General features: G+C 41.7%; 1 protein-coding gene across 2 annotated transcripts in view; it reads left to right on the top strand.

The window, feature by feature from the left end:
- The window catches only part of LRP8 (LDL receptor related protein 8), a 165,945-nt gene that overhangs the window by 112,989 nt on the left and 32,291 nt on the right, over positions 1-20,665 (top strand). For both annotated transcript variants that reach the window (XM_017733478.1, XM_017733477.1), the window contains exon 3: positions 13,750-13,878. In XM_017733478.1, the coding sequence (XP_017588967.1) occupies positions 13,750-13,878 (129 nt within the window). The remainder of the gene's footprint in view (positions 1-13,749; positions 13,879-20,665) is intronic.

Below are 20,665 nucleotides of genomic sequence, written 5' to 3'. Positions count from 1 at the left end.
AAATCATGTACCAGCCCTTAAGAACCACATTACACTGTATTCCTCTGAGCTTTTCACCTGCTGGCTCTGTGAGTGGGATCCCTGCAAAGTAAGTTCAATCACTGAGTTAGCCAATGCTTCAGGAGCACCAGAACTTGTCAATTTGATTTCTCTTCCATCCCTAACTCCCTTTCGTTTATGTCCTGGGCTTGACTGGCCTTTTGATGCATCAGAGAGTAAGCATTCCAATTCAAAGTTTCCCCAGTTTCTTCATGCATGGATGGACATCCAGTACAGGCTGGGCTTTTGATGCAGCCTTTTTTTCTGTCAGAGCATTCTACCCTGCCATGTATTTTTGCTGAATACATAAGAATTCTCCTCAAGATATCATATCTTTTTGTTATTTGGCCTCTGCATTTGGTATTTATGAGGGCAGAGAAGCAGATTGTTGCGGGGAGGCATTAATTGTATATGGAAACTTTGTTTCTGTAGGAAATTAGTGTAAGAATCCATAATATTGAGAGTTGAAATGATTTACAGTCTAGGTACAAGGGGGAGTTAGATAATAAATTCATTGAATAAGGAAAGCCAGAAGCAAGCATGGGAATTTTGTGGCTGGGTATATGAAGGATTGTAAGGAATTCTTTAGCTGTATGAAAACCAAATCCATATAGTACAATACTGGTCAATGGGAGTGAAATTATAAGCTGCAGTGGCAGAAATTGAGTAAATACTAAAGTATTTCTAATTTCTGTTCAGAAGGAAGGGGAAGAAGTTTCATTTGCACATTTAATAACATGCCTGCTACTCAACAGCAGCTATTAAAGGTTTGGCTTTTAAAGCAGAAGTACTGACAAACTCTCATTGAAGGACACAGCCAGTCAGTTTTCTGATCTGTATTTTTATTTTTTTTAGAACTTGCATTACTGTTTTTTAGAGATGTTGGAACACTGGTGGAAGTTAGTAAAAGTAAGTCAGTAAAAGCTATATTTTTATGGTGGTTTAAAAGGTTAAACAGATCACAGTACAGAGCCTGCTGCAGAAAGTCTGCAGCCCAAGCCTGGAGTTCCTGACTGCTACAACGATAACAATTCAGCTCCAAAGCTGTGTGTGCTGAACAGGCTGTTGTTAGTTTTGGACAAAGCCACAGAGAGCCTGATAATGGAACATAATACATCAAGATTTAAAAAAAAAAAATCTGTGTCAGCATGTGAGTGATAACAAGAGTTGTGTCACTTCTCAGTGGTCCTTGATTGAATCATGACCTTGTTAATAAGATACTGTGTGTGTTAATAAACTGCTGTTGTGTGTATTTTGTGATTAGTGATTTAACTTAAACATAAAGGTTGGAAAAATGTAGTTTACAACATAACTAGAAGCCATGTTAAGCAAGTTGAAGAGCAGGTGGCTGAGAGGTGGTAAAAGACGTGGGCAGCTGCTATAAAGTGGAAAGGTTATTAGACAACGGGCTGGGAACAATCTTACAAGGCTCACATGATTAGAGAGTTGAAAAATATTAGAAGGGTATTTGGTATTTGATTTATTGAAGAGAGGGTTGAGAGTTGCCTTTATCAATTTACACTTGTCTCCTTAGAGAAGAGGTTTCATCACACAGTTGTTTCTTTAGCTTAGCAAGGATCAGCCTGATTCAGGAAACTAGATAAGAGAAACACAGATAAGATACAGCTCTTAACAGTAGTGGCAAGTAAAGTGGACTCACTTGTACAGAAATCCTTACTGACTGAAGTCTTTAAATCAAAATAGGTACCTGTCTCAAAGATATGCTGTCGTTTAAATGAGGTGTTGATGTAAAAAGTCAGCCATTGCTGTGCAAGCATTTAATGGTCCTGAGGCTTTTAAACATGGGAGGTTCTCTCAGCTACTGCACACAGACAGCAGTGACACTCACAGTTTATAGGTGAAGGTGATGCCTTAGGATTTTAGATTTTATATTTTTCATATATTGGTAATCCTGCAATTCTTTAGTATATAACACTAAACTCCATACACAATGTTAGCTACTGTTCTCCCATTTTGGTCAGAAAAAACAATTCCTCTCTAGGCCTGGGAATCAAGGACACCTGACTGTCTCAGGCCCCGAGAAACGGAAACAACAGTGAGTTGGGGGGGGGAGCAAACTTGGGGAGAATGACTTCATTACCTGAAGCTTTAATTGGAAGATTAACCCCTGATATGCAAATGGACCAAACATATAAAAGTATGAAAACCCATAACCTGTCGTCCATTTTTGGGTGTAGGCCCTGGGGTGGTGCTTCATCTGCCCTAAATGTACCTGAAGGCTCTTCAATAAATATGACTGCTTTTTATTCTCTTAATTTTGTCTGGCCTCTGGTTTTAGGTAGTCCCAAAAGGCATCAAAGGTATTTGGCCCAGCTGCTGCAAGGCACAGTAAGCTCTGACACTGGAGGGAACTCCGTCTGGGAATCATGGAATACTCCATCCAGCTCACTGGGAAGGAATTTTCAGGGCAAAAATTGGGTTGTTCGACTAAGGGAACTCCACAGGTGGGGGAGAACCACTCTCCTTTCTTCTCCCCAACCATGGATCATTATTTGAAGGTCACAGAATCACAGATTTGTCAGGGTTGGAGATCATCCAGTCCAATGCCCCTGCCAAAGCAGGGTCACCTGGGGCAGGTGACACAGGAACATGTCCAGGTGGGTTGGGAATGTCTCCAGAGAGGGAGACTCCATAACCTCCCTGGCCAGCTGTGCTCTGCCACCCTCAGCACAAAGTTCTTCAAAATGTCTTCAGAGAAAGTCATAGGTATCAAGAAACTTTTTTTCTGTTCTGTGATCCTTGGAGATTTGTCTTTCTCAACACATGGAAACCAGGACAAATCTCTGAGAGGTGCCAGGTCACATGGGTGGCAAACATAATTGGGGAGGTTTTGCACATTGGAGTAGCTCATCACCTGATACGTGATTGATGGCAGAGTTTTCATGGAGTTAATGAGTAGAATGTTAAGGAGTAGAAGTTATCTAATATACACCTATGTAGACTACATCATATATGCTATCTATATCTAATATACCTATACTTCTTTTCATCTCTGATGTGCACAGAATATGCCCAGAGATAACAAGACTCAGTGTTTTAGGTGGAGGAAGGTGTTTTGGCATGTTTTGCTGCCAAGCCCTGTTTGAAGTCGTTTGAAGCCTTTCCGGCTGGGGAAGCGACAGTCGCTGTTCCAGCAGCCTCTGTTGTCTGAACAAGCTCTGGCTCCTTCCCTTCTGATCAAAAACCCTTGGTGAAAGGTGCAGCTTGGATCCTTTAAAGCATCTCATTATGGGCTATATTTAGAAGTGCAAAGAATATATTATTAATTACAAGGATGCTCCAAAGCAAAGAAGCTGTTTTATCCATGCCCTTGATGAACAGAAAAGTTCCTGTGCTGAAGGAAGGTTATGCAATTAACAGTATATTCATTAGGAGTTCATCAGATAGCAAGCTATGCTTATCTTCAGGATGGTTCTGGAATATCTGACAATTTCCTAGTTACTGCCTAAGTGATAAGGAAGAGCAAGAGACAGGAACTGACAGTTCCTGATATATAAATTTTTATAAATTTCCCGATTATATAAATTTTACTGCCAGTGAAATTTATATAATACAGTTTACATATCTGTTATCTGCTAGTTTTATATATATGCATCTACATATTATTTTACATCTCAACTTACAGGCCAAGTACTTTCTTGCTGCCTTGCTGGAAAGAACTGGAGGTGGAAGATGGCCCCGCATATTTCTTGGCTGCTAAACAAGTACAGTGTATGGGCATTGTGCGGATCATTACAGGGCTTTTGCTCTCTTTTGTTCCCACAAAACCCCTCTTACCAGAGTAGCTGTCCCCTGGGGCCATCCAGTATCATCCTGGATGTTTGCTTTGACCTGTCTGTGCACTGGTCCTGTGAAACAGACTCACCTTTGCAGGGGAATTTCTCCAGCTTAAGGGATTTTTGTCATTATTTCAGTACTAACAAAATAGAATAATTTTTCTGTCTTCAAGTTCAGACTAGCATCTGGTAATTGATTTTTGCTAATTGTGTGATACAATCAGGTGAACTTTTTAAACTGTACTTTAAAACCTAATTTTGGGTTGAGCATTAATTTGCTTCCAAAGAATTGGATAAGTCAAGTGCCTAAATAGGCTAGAATATGTATGAAATAAGCTGCCATCTGGAATTTGTTTCTGGATTTGCTGTAATAGAAATGGAGCACTCTGGGATGCATATTTTGGGGCATTCTAGAAATTAATATATAGGAAGAAAAATAGATAAATCTGTCCTGGTGCTGTGCTTAGCTGCTTGTATAAGAATTTGACAGGTGACCAAGGTGATTATGTCGGGTAGGCTTGGACAAAGTGAGATACTGCAGAGGAGAGAATGAATTATTTTTAGAAACTAATTTTTTAAACAGTTCAGGGTCACAGTGCCAACAATTTGAAGGCAGCCTAGAAAACTCTGTCACTTTTATCTATAAACCAAAGCCAGTCAAATAACATTTGATTCAATAAAAAGTAAATTTGTCCCATATCTAAAAGTATCTGTGCAGAAATTGTTCCAAGATGCTTTCAAACTGCTGAGTTACAAATCCACACAGGGAGGGATGATTGATTTATTGTGCGCTGCAATCTGGAGTATTTTATCACTGAATCTTTAGTGAAGAAAGTTGATGTTGTTAAAGCTGCAATGTATTTAGACCCAAAGCCTAGGAATAAACCAGGAAGCATTATTGGATCGGTACAGATCAGGAGAGTGTGGTTATTACCTGCGTTTCCGTGGAGGGCAGCTCTCGGTGTGGTCTCCTCCAAGTCAGACCAGGAAGGGATGGGTTTTGTATCAAGGATGGGCTCTGGTGTGCCCATGGGATGCCCAGGTCATGAGAACTAGGTAATGGGAATTAGGCACACGGCTGACACCTAAATAGGTGACAAAAGACTTGTAATGAGTCCCGTTTGGGTGGGGGAAGGCTGAGGCTGTTCCCCACCTCTGCCACATCCCGGCCCCGAGGGCTCTGTTCAGCAGCTCAACACATCCATTTGTCAGCTCTGTGGCTGAATGAGAAAGTTTCAAAGTTGTTCAAAACTCTGTTTGCCCACAAGGCTCCGGAATCACTGATCTAGGGCAGGGAACAAATTTCCCTTTCAGAAGTTGCATTTCTTGGAGTTAATTAGCTGACTTCCATTCATGCCCAGCTTGTGCCGCCGTAACCTCCCGACTCTCATTTCTTCCTTGACACTCTTCTTTCTTCCCAGAGCATGTCTGTGTTTGAACTTTGCTGATTCCCAGCTACTTTGCTACCAGTCTGTGCTGGGTCAGCTGTTACCCTCGGGTGTTTTATTCTCCTAAGGCTTGCCTGAATCAGAACTGCCTTGAAAGCATCACGCATCACTAATCAAGGGAAAACACAGTGGATCATGATAGATTTTTTAAAGGTTGTTTATAGCCAGACTTAGTTTTTCACAGTAGGCATCCCTGGATAAAAGCAGAGGTAGAGGATCTGTGTTGAGAAACAGAGCTCAGCTCTCAACCATGTCAAAGACTGGAGTTCCATTTGATTTCTGGGCTCTACGAAAGGCAAAATAATTTTCTTTTTTCCTTTTTTTCCCCCCTTTTCTCCCCCGACCTCCTCCATTACTATTAATGCAGAAGGGAAGGGAAGGCTGAACTGCATTACAACTGGCAATATGTATACAGATTGACAGGGTAATTACTGATGTAGGCAGTGGTGGGATGGGAGGTTTGACAGGACAATGTTTGTACATCACTCTCTTTCAAACTAGCTCTAGAAACAGTAGAGTTTAAAGAAGAGGTTCTGTTCTGGGTAGAAAAAAGCAGAGTATTTTTTCTGACCTTCTTAAACAAAGTCATGTCGTTGCATTTTTTTTTTTAACCTTTGCTTTTGATTGAGCATGAAAAATACCTCTCACAAAAGGGAATATTTAATAGCTTTTCTATTAGAAAACTCTCTCTAAAGAAAATTTTGAGTCCTGGGTTTTGCTGGCAGGCCTGGGTGTTTGCTAACTACCAAAGTCAACTGTCAGTTTATTATGAAACTGTTTGGGATCAGCAGTGCACACTGCTGCTTTACTTATGCCAAGAACAGGTTCTTCTTCAGCTGTTCTGGTTTCTTACTTTGATGTCTAGGATTTTCGCTGTGGTTTTTTTTAGTATCTTCCTTCCTCTGTGCCAAGCTAAGGGCATGACCAACTGATCCTTAAGATGAGAGAAACCCACCAGTGAAGAGAAAATAAAATTTTAAGTAGTACAAAGTGATCTGAAGAAATCTGATATGGAAACTGAGGTTTTCAGTGGCCAGAATAATGTCTTAGAGACACAACTCTTCTTGAAAGCAAGTTCTGCTCTGGTTTAGAGGAGGAGTAGAGAGAAAGGCAAGAAGGTCTGGTGCTTTCACAAGGAGGGACCATGTTAGGGTTTTGAACAGCTCTCCATTTTAAGTCTGGGGCGAATTATGAATTTTCCTCTTCCATCAACAAGATGGAAGAGCCAAAGTGGTAGAAATAGTGGGAAAAGTTGGCAGATGGCCTCAGACTTGAGTTTATCAAAATCCCCTTTTTGTTCCTCTAAACAGTGAGGGCTGTGCTTCACTGTCATTAAGCAGGGCTGTCACTACAGGGCTGTATTCATTTCTTCTCTGGATTAATCTGGGTAAATGTTTCTCGTGACCATATGGCCGTGGTGTCAGGAAAGATGGGAAACTGGTGTTCAGAGGTGGCACGTGGCTGATGGGCTCTGCTGCACACTGTGTAATAATGCTTTACTCAGATGGGGTTGGACTGCACCAGCCTTGCTCTATTGTTCACGTTCCTGCCTTGCCCTGTGGAGTCATGCTCAGCTCTGCAACAGGTCAGACCACAAGTGTGGTGTGGTCAGGGTTATTGTGTATGTTAGTGTTGTCCAGAATCTATGGAAAATGGTAACAAGGGCTGGAATCCCAGGCTGTCCTATGTCTCATTCAAGTTTGTTAAAGGATTCGTGCATTGCTGACCAAGCAGTGCCTCGAGGCATTTAACATCAGAGCACTGCTGATCATTCAGAGTGGGCTGGGTGGAGCAGAAAGGCCACGGCAAGCCAAGGACTGGCCTTGAGGAATTGCTGACAGTATCTGGGGAACTGTTAAGTTTCCCCTGGGAAAGCAACTTTTGTCTCAAGGTTAGGGGATGAACCTTTTCAATGAATTCTCATGTGTGCAATGGCAGGTAAGGAAATGTAGTTTGTTTGGGAGCAGAAAGCCCTCACTGTATCATGTGCATCTCTCTCATGCCTAATAACTTGTCATGGTCTCCTAAAAAATGGTTTGTCTCTGCACCAGACTTGAGAGTGGGGGAATGTCACCATGTAAAAAACCCAGTGTTTTACAGGCATTAGATGGTTAAAAAAATAGAATTTAATGAGGCTCAGCAGCCTATATCCTCACTGCTGTTAAACATCTGATCTTACTTTGTAAATTCTGAAATTTCAGAAGTATGACCATGAGGGATAGTTTAAAGGCAATTAAAAAACTTCCTGATTCCTACTGAAAGTATCAATTTTCCTGCCGTTTGAGACCAAGGAGGATCATGTAATCATCCAGCTTGACCTCCTCTTTACCATGGGCCATTGACCTAGACTTGGATTTACCCAAAACAAGCAAGCTGACTCAAGTTTAAGGACTTTATTTCTCAGCAGCAGGGCCTGTTGGGCACATCAGGTAGAGAACAGACGTGCCATGGAAACAGTATCTGGAGAAGCTGTGAGATGAATTAGGTGAGATGTGCTCAGATGATCGCAGCAAAAGAGCATTTGCTCTGTTTACAGGAATATAAAATCAGCTGAAGTCCTGCCAGTCAGACTGAGGGAAGGAAATGCTTTTTGTAGCCAAGTTTGATGGTGGTTTTGGTTTTTGAACTGGATGAGTAAGACATAGCAAACAGTAATTGGAGACAAAATGGTGCACTGGAAGCCCAAGAGTAGCAGTCCTTTCTGTCCAGCTTGCTGTCCTGGGCTGACAGTATTGAGTATTCCAAGTGTGCCAGGATAGCTCTGAACACCTGGGTAAAGAAACCCCTCCTGACCCATGCTGGTGACTCATGTTGTGAGACATAGAGCTTACCTAAAACCTGATGTCATTTGTCTTTCCAGCCTGCTAGAGATCTCTTACCTCCTTGCACTGTGCTCAAATACAGTTTATATTACCTGTTAAAATTGGCACAGTACCAGAGAATCATTTTCTTACTTGAGGTTGTTCGTAGTGTCTGTGCTTTTGGAACACACTTTTCCTGTGGAAATTACCTTGCTGTTACTCTGACAGTGAGTCTCTATTTCAGTAATTAGGATTAATCCTGGGATTTTGAATTCCTGATTATTTCACTCTGATGTCAGAGGTGGTAATCACTAATGTGATAATCTGCACAAAAGTGAGGTACCTGCTATCTATTATTTTAGACAAGCTGAACCCTTTGTGTGCTAAGCTTATTTTCTCCCTCCAGTTTCAAGGTAGAGGAGTTGGAGACTCATCAAAGACTCCTAATATATGGTGTTGTAAAGGAGCCCTTCTTACAAGCACACAAGAATGGAGTTAATAAGGGCTGTACTATGCAGTGCAATGGAGGGAAATCTTCTGTTCCCTTCTTCTCTTCCCCTGGGAACTTCTAAACATAAGTCACCATCAAACAAATCACTCCATTGAATCTATTTATCAGGTGTATCAGTTGCTCATACTGTTCCTGACATTTTACAGTATAGTTCCTTAGTAGCCTTTCCTAATCTGCCTTTTTTGAGTTGCTTCATTTATGTTAGAAGATTAAAGGCAGCGCCCATAAGTTAATTATCTTTTTGTGCAGGAGGAATAGTTTTTTCACTATTTCTGTGCTTCTGCATGCTGCCACAAAGGTTATGGCATTTACACACTCACAAATGTAGTCAGGTAGCAACAGTTCGAGCTCCCAGGCCCTGGGAATCGGTGTTGCCAGCATGCCCCAGTTTGACCAGAACAGACCTTTCTGTGAGAGCAGATGGATGGGGCGGCTGCTTCTGTCAACAAAGGCGTCATTGGTGGTGGGCTGGTCTCATTCCAAGTCTCACTGCTGTAATCTTAATTCACTTAAGCCACTAATCATGACATTTGTTTTGGACTGGGCTGGTTTCAGCTGAAATGGTAGAGTTGCCTGTATTTTCTCAGAGATCTCAAGTGTATGTGTACTGCAGATATGGGGAGCAACCCAAGTGCTGCTACTGGATGAGTTGCATCAGCTTTTGTAGGAGTTACAAGTTTGTGTAAGTCTTGCCATCCCAGCAGGCTGATGCTTGTACTGTGTTGCTTTACATGACAGAAGGGGAGTTCAGTGCAGCTCCTAACCTTAGTGGGAGCAATACTTTGATTAGCATTCCCCATAATGTGTTCTGTCTTTGTGTATTGCTGATGCACAGATCCAAACTCAGGCACCCAGCGAAAGCTGTGGGTTCAGGGACTCAAGTCCCTGTGCTCTGTGTACCAGGGCCAAAGAAATTCCCAGGACATAGGAATCATCCACCATGGTTGTTGCTGTCCCCACACAAACACTTCTGATCGTAATTTGGCACAAGGAAGGCATCAGGGAAATAAAGTATAACAAATATGAAATAACACACCTTATAAAATCACACCTAGAATGTGATGTGTTAAAGGGTTGTGAAGTAAACTTGAAGGGTTAAGTGAAGTAAACTAAAGAAACAGCAACCTGTCCTGAGCTACAGTGAACTGGTGGTGAATGGGGTAGGGGGCCAGTGTTTCTCACACCCACCCTCAGCTGAGAGAAGAGGCAAGGGAAGGAAAGTACCAGTCAGACACACCTTCAGCTGTGACAATATTTAAAGTCAGAAGAGGGATTTCAAACTGTGTTTCTTATGCACCTTAAATAATTCAATGGGCAAGTTTAAGTTGTAAGCCAGTAGTGAGTGTAGACTGGGATATACATTCATACACACACACACATATATATAAAGAACTGTATATGCAAACTTGTGACTGAGATGTTTTTCTGAATCGTGAATCTTCAGTGACTGAGAACTTCTGAATTTCCCTGAGCAATCTCTGCCTGTCAGCTCCCTTCCTCTCTACAGAACAGTTGCTCATTTACCAGTGTGGCTTGTTTTGTCTGGAAACAAACTGAATTCTAGTCCTGTACTTGGGCAGGTATGAACACTTATTTTGGTTTTGAGGCATCTCTGAGGCAGTTCTGCCAGCTGTGACAAAAGAAGATTTAAGGGCAGTGTTTGAGGAGGGGAGGTCCTTGTTAAAAAGCATTCTTTAAAAAAAAAAGCTGGCAACTAAACCATTGCTGGAGGAAGGTAGGAATTTTAAGTTCCATACTAAAAGGAGTGGAAATATTTGCAGGAGCAGTTTATTGGCATGGCAGAAAATAATTAAACCATTTTAGTTTTGCATTTTCTCTGTTGTAGAAAGAAAATATTTGGGTTGAAGTTTTTCTTCTGAAGAACCTGGAAAAAACACAAGGGGCAGTCTGGAGAGGATGGGAAGTTATTTCAGCAGAGATAGAGGAGCTGTTCAGACCTGTAAGATGATGTATTTCCACAAAGGGCGTTCTTTTCAATCTGCTGATGAAAAGTCTTGTGGGTTTCCCACCAGTAGAAGCTGCTTAATTGCATTTTGTGTATGCTCTTAGAGTACCTGTTTGGTGAGAACCTGACAAATGGTCTTCTGAAAGTAAATCAATTTTGTTTTCTTGGGCTTTCTTGAATATACATGATGTCCGGAGCCTGAAAAGCACAGCAGTGGCACAAGAGGAAGCAAACAGTGGGGCGCCAGTTAGGCTCTATGGTTCTCTGAAAGACTTTGTAGCCTCCCATAAAGAGAAAGAAGAATGTGCCATTGGCAGTAGTGAGTAAATGGAACCTTCTTGTCTTCTTTGCTCTTGTCTCCTTATAAATAAACCATTGTTGTCCATCCTTGGCATTTGCAGTTCATTGTGATAAATTGGTCTTGATGTGTCTGACATTTCAACCAAGTTGTTTAATGGTGCTTTTCTAAAAAGGCAGATCTTGCTATAACTTGCATTGGTCCAGAATGCATCCAGGGCAGGAGCACTCACCATCACACACAGCACTAACCCTTTCCTTTCTGGCTGCACAAAGAGGGAAGGAGGAAGTAAAACATTTTGGTCACGTCAGCGCAAGAGGCCTGGGTGTGTGTAAGCCGTGCACAGAAGCAAATGTTAGCCTGGACTGCAGTTGCTGAAAGCCTGTCATAGTGTGGACAACAACACAGACTCCACTTGCATCTGCAGCCTCCTGGGGGGAGAGGGGAGGAAAACACCCAACTTGCTGGAAATGCAGGTGTGTTTTCACCAAAGTGTTGCTTTGAGTTTTGTGCAAGATCCCCTCTCTGTTACCTGCCAGTGCTTACAAGTCATTGGCTTCCATGTAACCATTGCTTAGGTGCAGAAACCACTGGAACACAGAGATTTGATGAACTGTGACCAACAGCAGCTTCTCTTGCTGTATCCCTGAAAGTTCAAGCTTTGATTTACATATTTTAAATGTCTGTAATTATTCTGTCAGGGAGATGATTAACACAGAGATTGCTTTCCATAAATAGGAGCCTTCTGTTCATACTTTTCCAAACCTTTCAGCTTCCCAAAGCTATTAAGCGTCTGCCCGCAGCAGCCAAGCAAAAGTAATGCCCATACTTAAAACTGTGACCAATAAGTAACCTTTTTGCTGGTTAATGATCCCACTGTGTGATGATACCATTTTATGATTACATTTCACCTTCTTCAAAATCAGGTGTATGGAACATGTTCCCACCTGTCTTGACCCACTTGGTTTTCAATGGAGATTTACAATGGGGATGGAAGACCTGGTCCTACTTGGCATTGAAACAAATTCTCCTTCCCATCACCATAACCAGAGCAAGAACTAGAGCAATTTTTGGGGGATGTGGACCAATAACCTGGTTAACAAATGTCTCCATGACATTTTTGGTAACCCAGTTTTCCCAGTAAGCCATTTGTACTGCAGTTTTGTATATTTGTTCTGCAGTTGTGCAGTACAAAACCTGCAGCTTAGAGGGACTGGGACCCAGGACCTGGCCTGAGTTGGCAGATACACTGATCCTGGTGGAGTCTTGTTGGGGAGCCTTTCCCATGTTTTTTATTACTGATTTGCTGGAAAAATAATCCAGAAGCCTAAGTAAGGATCCCTTTCTTCCTCCCCCCTTTAATCAGGCAACATTCATAAATGTTATTTAGGTATGCAGCGAGCAAATTTCAACAGAAATGCTGTCATGCCTCAGGGTTATAAAACTTCATTACATCTGTTATTAACTGTCTGTCTGTGGCAGGACCTAATTTTTCTTGATGTATTGGTTGCCCACAGCTTCTCGAAACTGCTTCGTATAACACTTCAAGGCGCTAAGACAGAGAAATCCAGGGATTAAATGGCACTGCTCTCCAAGTGGCTGATTGATGCTTTGGGGCTGTAAGATGCCCTTTTGCAGCCTCCTTGTGTAGCTGGAAAGGGAGGTATAATTTTCATCCTCTCTCGCTCAGCACTTGGGAAGCTGATGGACTTTGTGTAAATACCTTTAGCAGCGCAGGGTAATGTGAAAGTTTTAATTCAGAATCTGGGTTCCTTCCTGTTCAGTAGCCCTGCAGCCATACACAGCATTATTCTCATTAATACCAATGGAAGAACTATTTGAAAACACATAATTTTTTGAAGAGAGTGATTGGTCTGTTTAATAAGCAAATCCTGCCAAACTGGATGATGATTCCAGAATGCTAAACAATTGTTTAAACTGTGGAACATTTTGCATTTCAGCAGCCTTGTCACAATAAATGTAGATCTGTTGCTCTTTACGCTAGTATGAAGGAAAAAAAAATTAGGAATTTTAGCAATGCAAACTAGTTATGAGAGAATGAGCTTCACAGCTTACTTGGTTCCAGATAAATCTGGCACATTCTTTTTCATAGTTGTGTTCTTGCCTGTACTGGGGTTTTTGCTTCTGCAGGTCCTCCTGTGTCTCCGTGTCTGACATCACAGTTGCCTTCAATTTGCGCTGTTACAGCTCAATTTGTTAAATATGTGCAAGTTCCTGCTTGTCCTTGCTGCTTTTTCCTCAGCTTTGCTGACCACAATCTGCCTAGATCATTACATTTAGAAATTGCCTTGCATTACCAAACATAGAAGTACACCCTTGTACTAAAATCAGGGAAATAGTTTTTGCTGGCTTAGTTGGAGGTGGTTTGTGCAGAGCTGCTGTGCTGTGTGCAGGGGGGCAGTGATTGAACAGCTCCAGGTCAGTGTGTTGGGCAGGGAGGCAGAGCAGGCAGTGCTGGTGCCGCACTGAGCATCCCTCACTCCGAGTAGTGCCATCCCTTCCCGTAACAACCAGCCCCAAGTTCTTAGCTGGAATCCCTGGTGGTCTGTTGAAACAACTTTCTCAGTTCACATCAGTTGAGTTAGGCTTGAAACTAAGAGTGAGGGGTGGTATTTGATTTATTTGCATGTTCCTGAAAGGGGTTAGCTGGGCAGGCACAGGCTGCAGGGACAGGAAGGGCCTTGTTCGCAGAGCAGCCTGTGCAGGGAGACCTGATTTAAGAGGCAGCAGATTGATTTGGAATTTCATTCCAATATGTCTGAGGATTGAGCCATTCAAAGTAAAAGTAACTTTAATAGTGTAAACAATGTTAGAAGTGTTTAGAAATATGTTTAACTTCTCTTTATTTCTTTGGTTTTTTTCTTCCAGCCAAACAAGTGTGTCCATCTGAAAAAATTAGCTGTGGAGACTTAAGCAACAAATGCATCCCGTCATCCTGGAGATGTGATGGGCAGAAGGATTGTGAAAGTGGTATTGATGAGGCTGGTTGCACTCCTGGTGAGTTAATACGTATGCAACATCTCCATTTAGGATTATAAAAGTCCTAGAGTGACTGTTACAAATTGCATGGAAAGGGATGACTTTTCCTGCCAACAAACTTATTCACTCAATTTGCAGTGCTGAGTGGTGACTTTGAAAACAGAGAGGAAAGAAGGATTCTCCAGTTGGGTCTGGCTGGAGAATGAGTGAACTCTATGAAGAATTAAGTATTCTTTATATGGAGAATTAAGTATTATTATTAGGGTTAACACCCAGGTGATGTGAAAAGGACTTAAATAAGGTTCAAACCTTCCTCTGTGGTAGCTCAGCAGGTCCCTGCTGTGTCCTTGTCCCTGCAGAGTGTGGACACACTCAGGCTGGCTTCTGCTGAGGTAGAGTAGATAGGTCTGGACATTGATAGCTTGTTGGTTTCACTGGACACAGAGAGAATTATATACTCTGTACCCATAACTGTTCTAAATTCAGTCCCTAAATGGCCATTGCCTTTTATTAGGCCTTTCTGTGCTGAATGAAAGAGCTCTTTAACAGTGTTTTCAGTCTGTGAAAACTCCTACACTGTGTGATCAAGCCATTTCTCAGGCTGCCTTTTTGATAGACCAAACATCTTAGCTCTTTATGCTTCTTGTTGTCAAATATTTTCTTTTGAATGAATGCTTGACTCATTCTTGTGACTCCCTTTAGTATTCCAGTTGGTTTTCCAACTTTGTTTTTATACAGACCACCAGAATTTAGGGAATGTCAGTCTTGCCAGTCTGTGCAGAAGTAAAACCACCTTTCTAATATCTAATACTGTTCTTATTAAGTTCTTTGTGTACAAATGATCCCAGGCTGTTAAGAAGCTCTCTGAGTTCTATGTATTCACTCAACCCTGAATATTTCTAGTGTTGGATGTGATATCAGCAATGTTATTTTTACTTCCAAATTACTGGTGAAAGGGTTGAATGATTACATTCAAGTACAAATTGAAGTTTCTTCATTTGAAAATTGGATTTTGGGCTCTAATACCTACCCAGTTCATAATCCACATTGTATATTTTCTTTGAAGTTGTATGGCAAAATACGTTTTACATGAACATTTTGTGGTTCTGAGTAGAATGCTTTGGATAAGTTTATTTCTTTGCAGTCAGCTTTATCAAACAAAACATTATCAAAGCTTTTACTTTGTGAGCAACTTGTTCCACTATTTAGCTCTCTTTTTAAAAGTATTTTTTCTTAGTCCTTTTTTTCTTTTTCCTTTTATTTATTTTCTGTGTGAAACTCTTAAGTCTTTTCTCTTCAGCTTTTTTTTTTTTTTGGAATGAGAGGCTTGAATCAGAGACAAATTCAGGAGATAATTGTAATTGCTGTTTTCCTGATATGAGTGAGTGAAATTAGAACAATTTTTACACTGGTGGCTGCCTCCCTTGATTTAATGCTGCTGCTGCTGCTCACACCAGTGGGAGTGGTCTCACAGAGTCTTTTAGTTACAATAAAAATCTACTTGAAATTGCTCCGAATTTTTTTTTACTAACCCCCAAAATGAGTGTAAATATGTTCTGAATGCCACATAATTTCAGCATAATGATGCTATTAATGAGTTTGGAAATAGCTGAGTGTTTCTCTTCTGGAGGTTTCAGCATCTCTACTCTTACTGATCTTCCAGTTTTAGTGCATGTGCAGGTTCTTAAAAATGGAGATTTAATCCAAGGACAAATTACCATTCTGATGGTTGTTGGGTAACTTGTGAGAAATGAATTAGTAGCTTTCAACCAGTTCCTAATGACTGCTTTCCCCCCACACTGGAAATCTCTGCTGAGTCTGGATGTGGGATGGGCCATTCCCTGGCACAAGGACCACGGGAAAAGGCACTGACAGGCAAACTCGGAGCATCCTGGGTGGGTGCAAACATCAAAAACTTTCAGTCCTAAGATCTCAACTCAGCATCTTTCAGAGGTCAAAACTCACTTTGAGAGGGAAACAGGAGGCACTGCTGAATGGCTGTAGTGGGAGCACTTTCAGGGAGGTTGCCTGTCAAATGAAGGTCTTTTCCTCATGGATGAGAACAATTGTGTGAGCTGTTTCAGCTGGGAGCTTGTGGGGGATTGATAGCTATCCTCTCTCTTATCCAAATCTGATAAACCTCACTAAACCTATCCACTGATACTCTGTTAACATTCCCATTTCTTCTCTGTTTAGGATCCTCCTTTCTCTGTTTCCTCTTATCTCAGCAGCACACAGTATCCTGACCACTTCAGACCCCTTCTTCTCTTTGTTTTGTTAATTTTATCTCTGCACTCATGTTTTTATTCTCATTGCGAAGCTTCAGCACTGCCTGTCAGCCACAGCCCCTTGGAGCAGAGCATCACTTCTCACAGAGCTGACCAACTTGTCTATAAATAACACATCTTGCTGGATAGATGTTTGGAAGGGGATTTATTTGTGCTCAGAATAATTTCTGTGGTGTGAGCCTGCATGTGCAATAAACAAATGGATGATGACTTGAAGATGGTGTGAGTGAGGGCATCCAGAAGAAAAACCCCTAAGCTCTTTCTAAATCCATGTTAACAAAGCTATTACTGCAACCTCATGTGACACTTCAAAAATATTTTAGCTGTGTATATTCTTATTTTTTGATAGGAATAACTGGCTCTTAGATTTATAATTCTTCAAGAGGATTTAATACAGAGTTTATGAACCTTATTTATGCCTGCATTTCTGCATTGGTAATTTGTACCAGTAACAAGATTGTGCTGGTATCCAGGAGCAAAGTTTGGTTGTGCTGAGGCTGTGCAAGGACCTGTCCCTGTGTCAGAATGGTCACAGCCCAAGTTAAGGGAGGATCTCCTGCAGGAGAGGACAGTAATGGTTATGGTATAGAATCATCCAAATCTGTAGGAATAGTGTACATGTATTATGGTGCTTCCTCCTCCAGCAGTTTGCTTTCCAGCTACTGCTCTGGACCTTATATATAGGACCATATATTGCTGGATTTTTCCTCTCAGAATGATATCATTGCTTTTTGAATCCATGTGAAATGTATCCAGTGCAGACATTGGCACAGCCAGCTGGGGGGAGAAAGCAGCTGTTCAGAGACTCAGGGACAAAAGTAGAGAATCTGAACAAGGAAACAAAATGGTGTGATTTTCACCCTGTGGAAGAACTTGTCAAGGAAGCCACGGAAATTGAAAATTCTTCCACCTGCAGTGGATAAAGCACCAGTGATTAGGGATGCAGATTTGTGTCTGCACAGGCTGTAGTTGTACCAGGGATTAATTGCAGGTAGTAATCCTTGCACGTGGGTAGTTAAGTGCCCATCTGCCTGAATAATTGACTTCCAGCAGACAGGCTTTAGGAACACTACTGACTTCCAGTGCACAAACAATTTTTGAAAATGCAAATATCTGCCTTTAAAAAATAAAACTATATAAAAAGAAAAATCTTATTTTTCAGTTTTTGGAGCAGAAGTAATTTGATTCTTTGCAATACCAGGTGTGTTGTAGTCATAGGTCAGGGTTAGCAGTCTTGAATTTGCTGGCTTGGAGGTGCTGGCAGCCTCCTTATTTCCCTGGTGAAGGTTTTCTGCTCCCATTGCACCCAAACTTTGTCACAATGGATTGGACAAGCTTAGGAATGTGTTTACTGAGACTAAAAGAGAAACTAAATATGAGAGGCTGTAATTAAAGCAACACAACTTGGGGTCAGTCTGGACTTGGCTAACTACTGCAGAAGTCGTTAAATCTCTGCTCAGAGAGACAGTAACAGTGTTTTGTCAGCTGCTCAGGAATGCAGAGAGCACTTGAGAATGGCTTTAGAACAGAAGAGCTGTGATCCTGTACCAGCTGAAATGGCACTGAACCCCTTTAATGTTCCCTCTGACAGGGCACTGGGATACTCAAAAGAGATGCTCAAGGCTCTGGCCCCATCTCTTCTGTCTGTGCCACTGGTTCTCACCTGAACCACTGCTTACACTCAACATGGAAATTGTGTCTTTCAGATGAGGAGGTGGAAGTGCACAATTTTTCCCTTTCCCAACAGTCAGATGCAGTGAAATGATGTATTCATTAATATATTGATAGCAGAATAAGCTATTTACCCATACCATGGTTTATTCTGCAAAACTACAGCACAGAGACAGTGATCCATGGGAACTTTTGCAGGCAATGGACATACCATGACCTTGTGCAGTTGGCTGAGGAGAGAGCCAGGAATTCCTGCAGGAGTCTCATGACAGTGATAGCCTTGTTACCCAGAGTATCTTCTTTTGGACCCTGGTCTTCAGGCTTTTCATTGCTGACCACATATCTCCCAATTAGTTCTAGATTTTGAGCCTTATTATATGATGATATGCCAGATTAAAAGTGAACAAACTGGATAAAGGATTTTTAAATTCATAAGGGAAACCACAGTAAGCACAGGTGTGCTCAGCTGTAACCATGTGTCCCTGCCATGGCAGCTCACAGCCTTCACGTTTCCATGGTGTACATAGATCATTTACAAGATCTTCAGGTGGCAACTTCCCACTTCTCCTGGCAAAGCTCCAGGCTCATGTGTTATTCTCCATAAAAAAGCAGCAGTCCCTCCAAATGATGGGTCCTTTTCTTGGAAGGTCCAAGTGCAGAAAACTTTGAGTTAACTCCTTCCAGTGCCTGCTCAACAGCCCTCAGGTCACCTGAGAACCACTGGCTGAAGGCAGAATTTAAAGCAGGCTAAAGCTGTTCATCCCTCCAGCAGATCCACCTGGTGCTGAACCAGCTGAAGGGGGGAAATTGCAAACCTGATTTAAAGCCACCTTCCCCCACTCTGCTCCTGCACCTACACACACATGAAGTGACCTTTCTGTCGACAGTTAAAAGTGTTTTATCATCTTTTATCATTGTCCTATAACTACAAAGAGCATCAGTTGTCTCAGCACTGTTTTCTTCTTTGTGCAGTAAAAGGTACCTGTGTTTTGCATCTGAGTCACACTTCCAGTGCTCCCTATTGGGATTTGACCATACTGATCCAGTCCATTCCAGATCTCCACTGATCCTACTGAGACCTTTTAACTTGGTGATAATGCAGCACTGATTTTATCTTTCATTGCAGTTTGATGAATGTGTGCTTTTGTCAAAGTTAGTTCTGTTCACTGCCTTCATTAAAGGCCAAGTGCACAGTGATGTGCTGTCCCTCAGTCAGCTCAGAGGGACATCAAACCCAAAGGATCAGATTTTGTCATGTGTTCTCCCTGAGAAACCCACCAATTTTAAGAGGGTTAAAGCCCATAGTATCACGGTCATGCCTGTAAAGGAAATATTTATCCACTATCATTATTCATTATTATTTTAGTATGTGATGAAAAGAAACATGGCTGGTCTGAAATTCCTGGCATTTTACTGAGGGTAGCTGTAGCTTCACTGCACTTGCCATGCTGGAAGAATTTACAATTATTTCCAAGAAGGGAAAAAGAATTGCTAGATTTAACAAATGCAAGTCCTTCATAAATAAGATAAGGTAGCACAGCAATGATATCCTCTGGGCTTTACATGATGTTTAATTACTGGACAGCTGGAGGGATTAATGCTTGTGCATTATGCCCTGGCTCTCAGAAATTGAACATGTACAGCTGCCACTTTATCACTGCTTAAAGTATTAGAGCTCCTTCAAAAGCAGTAGTAATTTGCAGAAAAATCCCCATTGTTATTTAGGAAAAATCTCAGCCCATAATCATATTTGTCCTGAGTTCCTTCAGAACAAAATGGCAAGAAAAAAGAGAGATTGGGAGTTACTTTTAACTGTATGCTGACAGTAAAAGTGAAGGTACTTGCTTGTTTAATATTGGATGCTCGTTGTAATTAAACATAATTAAACAGCGTGTGAACTTAAGTTAGAGGTAAGACAGTCATTGTGTCAATCCAGAATTAAACCCTAAAGCCATGGCCCAAGCTGTGCCAGGGCTCTACCTGCAGAAGGTGAGGGCAAAATGGCCTCGCTTTCCCTGCTGCTGTCTCTTGAGCTTAGCTTTATGAAGGAAGATTTGGCACATCTGCAGATGGAGCTTCCAGCATGGAGTGGGGCTTTGGGGGTGGCCCTGTGCTGATTCTTCTCACTTCTCTTATCAGTGTTTCATGAATAATTTATTCTCTAAAGCAGAGTAGATGAAAACACAATCTGAAAACAAGACAATGCAGCAGTGGTACTTCTGCAGCTCTGAAGGAGCGCGAGGGAAAAAGGGGAGATGCAAAGAACAGCACGAGCACACTCACACCCCTCACACAGACACATCCTTCACACCCCAAAGGGGCGTTGTTCACAGGGTTCTGGAAAAGGGCTGTGAAAGAGCTGCTTTTATACAAAGATTTGTGGATAATTCAAACTAAAGCTTAATAGTGCTGGACTGCAGGATACCTGTCACACCCACACGAGCTTTGTCCTGCCACGCTTTCTGCACTTCAGCTGGAGACACTGGCTCTGATTCTTCTTTCCAATCTCACATCATACTGACAGAGGAGCAAAAATTGGCGTGTAATTATGTTTATCTTTTGGGTAGTCTGTCTTTCAACAGTTAGAGCTCCTAGAGTTGGAATAGTCAAGGAATTACATCTCTTATTGCCAAATACAATTGTATTTCATGTCCCTGAAGTGCTTTCTTCATAAGAACGCAGCTATAATTTTGAGCCTATTCATCCAAAAAGCAAGAATCTGTTTAGTTTTATTCAGGGAAATCTTCTGTATCTGGCAGTGCCGGTGATGATGCTATGATGGCAGATATGTGGGTAGGAGTTGCATCCTGCAGTGGCCACCAGTACATATGTGTTACACTAATTAA

Source organism: Corvus brachyrhynchos, unplaced genomic scaffold, assembly GCF_000691975.1.
Source record: "Corvus brachyrhynchos isolate BGI_N302 unplaced genomic scaffold, ASM69197v1 scaffold34, whole genome shotgun sequence".
Classification (NCBI taxonomy): domain Eukaryota; kingdom Metazoa; phylum Chordata; class Aves; order Passeriformes; family Corvidae; genus Corvus; species Corvus brachyrhynchos.
This window is presented reverse-complemented; position numbering and strand designations above follow the sequence as displayed.